The sequence below is a fragment of the Prorops nasuta genome, unplaced genomic scaffold (genome assembly GCF_024137725.1).
Source record: "Prorops nasuta isolate Cenicafe-Biocafe unplaced genomic scaffold, Cenicafe_Pnas_1.2 PNAS00011, whole genome shotgun sequence".
In the NCBI taxonomy this organism is placed as follows: domain Eukaryota; kingdom Metazoa; phylum Arthropoda; class Insecta; order Hymenoptera; family Bethylidae; genus Prorops; species Prorops nasuta.
This window is the reverse complement of record NW_027116808.1, coordinates 1,605,897-1,612,033: the sequence shown is the minus strand read 5'-3', so window position 1 is coordinate 1,612,033 and position 6,137 is coordinate 1,605,897. Positions and strand designations below refer to the sequence as shown.

The window sequence follows — 6,137 nt, the reverse complement described above, 5'->3', positions numbered from 1 at the left end:
ACCCATACACCATTTCCCTTTAATTTTCCATCTTATCCTCACCGTTTCCTCCTCCTCCAACCATTTTTCCATCCTGTCCCTCATTTTATACTTTGAAATATTCTCAATCAGCAATGGAACATGGAATACGAATCGTTTTTTATTTTATAATCAGTGATTCGAATTTATAAGAAACATTCGCTATTATTTATTTAAAAAATCAAAATCTGAAGCGATCAGTTGTGGAATGAATTTTTATTCTGAAAGTAGATTTCACCAGTTATGGTCGGACTAACATTTTCTTTTTATTTTATTTTTTGTGCTATATAGCTTCATGAATATGTTTATGTAATTTTTGTGTGTTTATTGTTTATAATCTTATTTTCATGATTAATTATCGATAAATATGCGGAGTTTGAATTAATTGGCCAAATAGAAAGGTCGCAATTTCTATACTATAATTTCTTGAACTTTACAAACAAGTTTTCTAATAGTGCTTTTTAAAAGCTTTCCAATTACACCTTTTTTTTCCAGTGGAGAACCAATTCCTTCGCTTTTGAATACTCATAGTTTTTCATAATTATTCTTCTGTCACTTTTAGCAGGACGATTTGGCAGAATGATTTATAGAAGCACGTTTACTGCAGCTAGTTTTCTGAAAGGTCTATACAGCTGACATAAATAATTGCTTTGAATTTAAGAGTAATGTACTATACACGTGCACACGAAAACAGAATTTTGCAAATATTTGAAAAATCATGCAAATTTCTATAATCGAAGATTCTAATGCACAGCTCGGAAAGATTTGTATAACTTTCGACTATTTACTACAGTCTCCAACAAAGAATCAGAGTGACTATAGTAAACAACCGAAGGTTGCAAATCTTTCCAAATCCAGTTCTGATATTATCCGAGTATCGATTCGAGTCGATTGAAATCGAGTGGATTTTTTGATGACAGTCGTTGCCTATAGATACAACAGATGTCTATTATTTCCTCTTTGACGTTTTATTCCGGTATCGTGCAAAATCAATGTGAGTTTCTGGCAAATGTCGATATAAATTTTTCAGCATAAAACAAAGCTCGTTCGTACAGCTGGTGATGCGCGGCGAACGCGTCAGGCATGACGACGACCAAAACACTCTGCAGTTTTCCTCGACATTGCACTCGATAATTTTCACCGGCAACCTTATAAAAAATTTTCCTATCACCTGTCATTGGCACCGTACCGATCTTTGAAACAAGATGAGCCAATCAGCTGTCCTCCAACCAGGTTACCACAATCGCAACCATTAACGATTCGAAAAAAACAAACACTCGACTTTCCAATTCATAAAAAAAAAAAAAAAAAGAAAGACCCCATATTTTTTCACGTCCAACCTAGAAACGCAAAAAACCATAACGATTGGCACAAATCCAACGTGCATACGGAGAGATTCTCATCGTTCCCCGAATCACGTATGACGAGAACCATCGCGAAAATATTTCATTGTCCTTCATTTTTCGTTAGAAAAAACGCTGGGAGGTGGTTCATCCGGTGGCGCAGGAAGTAACGCGATGTCGGATGTGGCGAAAGGTCATCAAGCCAAGTCACCGAAGAGCAAAATCCCTACGAATCTTGGACGTGATGGAGTCAACGTTGGTGTCCTATGTTTTTTACAAATCAGTGTCAAAGAATTCAACGTGAACCAGTGTGGACAAAATGGTTTCAGGTGGAAGCGTCGCCCAATGGTTCGGTGGACGATGCAACGAAGAAGGGAAGTTTGCGAGTGAACAGCGGAAGTCGTCGAACAGTGCCGAAGAGTCCGATACCGAGTGCCAGAAGAGCCTCCTCCGCCATGTCGCAGCAGAGAAAAGTCCTCGAGACCCAGCTGAGTGCTAAGAAGAAGAGGTACCAAATGATGAAGAATGAACTCATCAATAACCAGGTATTTACAAAAATTCTACTCAATTTCGAGACTTCCGGATGTTCTTCGCACTCTTACGTATACATACAGATTTCTATCAATTATTCTATCCGTTGATACCAGTGACGTCACATCCGGGAGTATCTCTCACGTTTAACCCTTTACACTCCGCTGTCCTCCTCGGAGGATACCAACACAGCAGAGTGCAATCTTAGATAAAATTACACATAGATAGAAACAATTTTGTTGATTCTGGTCAATCGCAGAAGAAAACTCAAGTGATATACGATGAGATGATGCAGCTACGGGAGAAGGTGTTGAGTTGCGGGGGCAATGACTCCGGGCCTATCGAGGAGATCAAATTTATGGACACCAGAGGACCCAGACATTCCGAGAACAGATCCGGGGCCATGAGTCCTTCGCGCGATAATTTCAATAAGGTGCAGGAGAAGGAGGCGAAGATCGATGCTTCGGAGATCGAGAGGAACGAACAGGAACTGGAGAACTCTTTGATCACGAAGAACTTCCTCGATAGGCTGGAAATGATTGTTCGGGAGATACCGACGAAGTACCAGGAGTTTTGTCAGTTTGCTTTAGAGAAATACTTCAATATTGCGACTTTTCTGACTGCTCTTGCGGAATCCAACAAGACCGATGATGGTTCCGCGTCGGTTCATTCGCAGAGAATAGAGGAATACCGGAAGGACACGGATGTCCTCAAGAAGCGATTCGAGGAGATCAACGAGGATCAAACGAAGCTTACGGACGACCTCCTGGCGAGCTTCTATAATCTTTACGAGGAGTATTCTGGTTATCGTACCAAGCTGAAGGAGCTCAACACCATCGTGAAAGCTCAGAAAGAAATCTGCGATCGCTACGAGAACTCTCAGATGGATCTGCAGGCGGAGCAGGAGCGAAAAGATCAGAAAACTCAGTTGGAGAACCAAATGGCAGTTGCCAGGGCAAAGATACGCGAATTGGAGTCCCAGTTGTCGAAGAGCGAGTATAAATTTCAGCAAATGCAGGCGAATTTCAAAAAATCCGAGGAACAGCACCGCTGCAAAGAACAAACTATGGATAAGCGTTTGAAGGACATGCAGAAGACGCTGAAGAATAACGAGACATTGGTTTCTACCGTTGAAACGCAAAGGGATACTTACGAGAAAAGGTTGTTGATTTTTATTTCTTTTCATCGTGGATGATAGTAAAGTTTGGTTAATAATTTTCTGTGCTTCTTCGCACAAGGTTGCTGGATCTGAGGGAAAAAATGAGCGTGAGCGAAGCTGAGACTGCTAATAAGATGAGTCAGATGAACGATCGATTAAATAGCATTATGGATGAGTTGGAAAACGAGAAAGAGAAAAGGTTGAGTGTTTTTGGGTATTTTGAAAATTTCTATTCTTGTGATTATTATGGTTTTGCTTTCCAGACGCGAAGCTGAAGCGAAAGCTCTGAGTGCTGAAGAGCGAAATAAGAAAATGGAAGAGAAGTGCCAGGAGCTTTGTGACATGGCTCAGAAAAAAGATTATTCTATTTCAGGTTTGATACTGAAATACATATCCAATACCATTTTCCTCGAAGAATGATTTAGTTATTTTTATTAACGTATACGAAATGTAATTTTCAGAGAACAAATATTCGCAAAAAGAAATATTCCTTTACAATGATCTTAAGAACACTAGAAAAGAGCTAGAAGAGTACAAGGAGAAGCTTAAGCAGGTTCAAAACGAGAAGGAGGAGATTCTATCGATGATGCACCAAGCTGCTGTAAGTATCCACACAATTTTGCAAGAGCAACACAATAATCGTCTTCACATTTTATTTCAAGGTCGAAGACGACGACGATGAGACCAAGAGCAAATTGGCTGCAGAGCTTGCAGTGAAATCAGAAAGCTTGAGGAAATTAGCAACCCAGTGTATGAAGCTGGAACACGAATTGTCCATTGCGTAATTTCTGCATTGATAAATATACAATACTTCAACCCAACTACACAGTTGCATTAAAATCTATCCTCAAATATACTTTTAGGAAACAGAGAAACGATAATTTGGAGAGGCAAGTGACGGATATCCAGAAGAGACTTCACGCTCAAATGTCTGATAATGGAAAGAATGCTTCAATTGCACACACGATAGAATTACAACAGCAAATCAGCGAATTGCGAGAGGCCTTGATCGAGGAACAAAATCACAACAAGGATATCGAAAAGGAGCTACTTCAGAAGCAGTTGGAAGTTGAAGAACGAGATCGAGCTCTTCGGGAAGGCAGTAAGATTCTAGAATTGAGGGAAGAATTGCTGAGTATAATGAACGCTCAGGACCAATCTGGCTTAGAGACACCGGAAATCAGTGAGAGTTACTCGGATATGGAAGAGGTAAAATGATTACCATCCCTATCCATTCTTTGGTACCACGATTCGTTCGAGTGGAACACTTCGTGCTTTTGCTTCAGATTGACAAGCAAGCCTGGTCGAAGACGAAGATAATACAGGACTTGCATTCAAGATTGGAGAACAAACAGCTGCAGGTGATGCAGTTGGAAAAGATGGTGAAGCAGATGGAGGATCAGCAAGATCGGGCCCAGGCACAGCGTACGAGATTGGAGAGCCGAATAGCAGATTTGGAGTTGTCTCTTCAGGAAAAGACCAGGGAGTCCCGGTACGTCGATGAGCAATTCGAGCTGGAATCAAACTGTATCTCCACAGAGGCTACCAGTTTGTCCCAAATTGAAACGAAAGAAACTTTGACCCCTGCTACGGTGTCCTCGTATCATTCTTGTTCACCCCCTGAATTTCCATTAACCCAACGTCGTCATATCGATACTCGAAGCAGCTCTGATTCTAGCTTCATTCCTGATAACCAAGGTCAAACGCAGGATGACAAAAAGCTTAATCAACCTTTGTCCAGCCATTACGCAAGGTCTCCCGCGACTCGTAGTCGTTTCGAAGCTCCCACGAGCTCCGAGTGTAGTTTCATATGCGAGGTTCCAGTGCAGGATGAGTCACAGCAGTCCAAAGTGTCATCCTTGCACAATCCCTGTTCTCCAGGGTCAGCCTCGGATCAGCGTTACCGGAAGTTCGATATTCACGAGACCAACTCGGATTTCTTCCCAAAATCTGCTCCTGTATCTGCTCTACGTTACGTCGAGTCCCTCGTGGCTACCAATTCTCGTCAGACAGCATCCTCCGATGAAAAGCCCGCTTACATTTGCGAGAGCTGTCGTCGCGAGGATGTCCAGGATACACGCGAGTCCTTTTACAAATGGCTCATGGCCACTCCTTTCGTTGGTGACAGAAATCCAAATTACCTCTTGGATCTTCTTGGCGATGCGCTGAACAAGCACGATGCTTCCGAGAAATTCTATCCGTTTGATAGTACTGATAAGGACTTCGTATTTGATCCTGTAGGAGCTCGTACGTACGATGGTAGCAGGGAGTCGCGAAATCTGCCGAAAATCCGAACTCGACGACGACGTCGACGTTCCTCGACGTTAGAGCGACTACCACCCTGGCACGTACCTCTGATCAACGTGAGAAAGTACACTGTGTAATTCTTCTAGATCTCATTTCCCATGATAAAGATGTGTCTTATTAAATTCCTGTGACGGTGAGACCTGGACCTGAACTTTTGAGTATTATCTGAAAATACTGTATAAATTGTATAGGAAATTATGTGGCTAGTCTTAAAAATGTGGAGAATTTAATTCTGTGTATTACCCTTGTTCCTCTATTATTTTGTATGTCTCCGATTAATGTGAATGTATTACCAATGAATATCCTGGAGCAGTTTGTGGATGAATGTGTTGTTTAAGGGCCACAAAGAGTGATAATAATCTTACAAATCGTAGTCTCATGGGAATCTTACAAGTTAGTTTTTAGAGACTTAATCTTCGATTTGTTTTGCTTTCTATCTGGAAAGATTATACATTATAAATCCTGCGTTGACTCTTGTTATATCATGAGGCTCAAGAGCTTTTGCGTTGCTTGTGTAAAAAACAATGCGGTCTGGTTTAACAGGCTAGGTACTCCCTGCTACATCACGTCGACCTTCATGTCAAAGTTGATTAAATTTTCTTTACAGAGTGCCTAGCCTTTGAAACAGACCTAATTTTAAATTCATCCTTTGATTTATTATCCTTTTGTGTTTTAGGAATAAAGGGTTCGGCATCCTGTAAGGAATTTTTTAATCAACGTCAACGTTTGTCTATAACAAAATCTGGAATTACGTATATAACGTCCTGTGCCACCTGTAG

The 6,137-nt window shown here is 41.2% G+C and overlaps 1 protein-coding gene across 1 annotated transcript; it reads left to right on the top strand.

Annotated features, from left to right (window-relative positions):
* The first annotated feature begins 385 nt into the window (after positions 1–385).
* Positions 386–6,059, top strand: LOC136777653 (putative leucine-rich repeat-containing protein DDB_G0290503). The gene is made up of 15 exons (XM_066734095.1): positions 386–392; positions 581–640; positions 759–892; positions 939–994; positions 1,049–1,161; positions 1,489–1,616; positions 1,691–1,906; positions 2,152–3,053; positions 3,131–3,250; positions 3,315–3,424; positions 3,513–3,652; positions 3,714–3,832; positions 3,915–4,260; positions 4,338–4,543; positions 6,035–6,059. Exons 1-15 carry the CDS (start codon positions 386–388, stop codon positions 6,057–6,059), a joined length of 2,682 nt encoding a protein of 893 aa, XP_066590192.1.
* Positions 6,060–6,137: the final 78 nt, after the last annotated feature.

Excerpts from the sequence above, each read along its gene's own strand:
- LOC136777653 (XM_066734095.1), top strand. Across the intron at positions 3,054-3,130 it reads AGGGATACTTACGAGAAAAG|GTTGCTGGATCTGAGGGAAA; the intron begins GTTGTTGATTTT and ends TCTTCGCACAAG. Across the intron at positions 3,425-3,512 it reads AAAAGATTATTCTATTTCAG|AGAACAAATATTCGCAAAAA; the intron begins GTTTGATACTGA and ends TGTAATTTTCAG.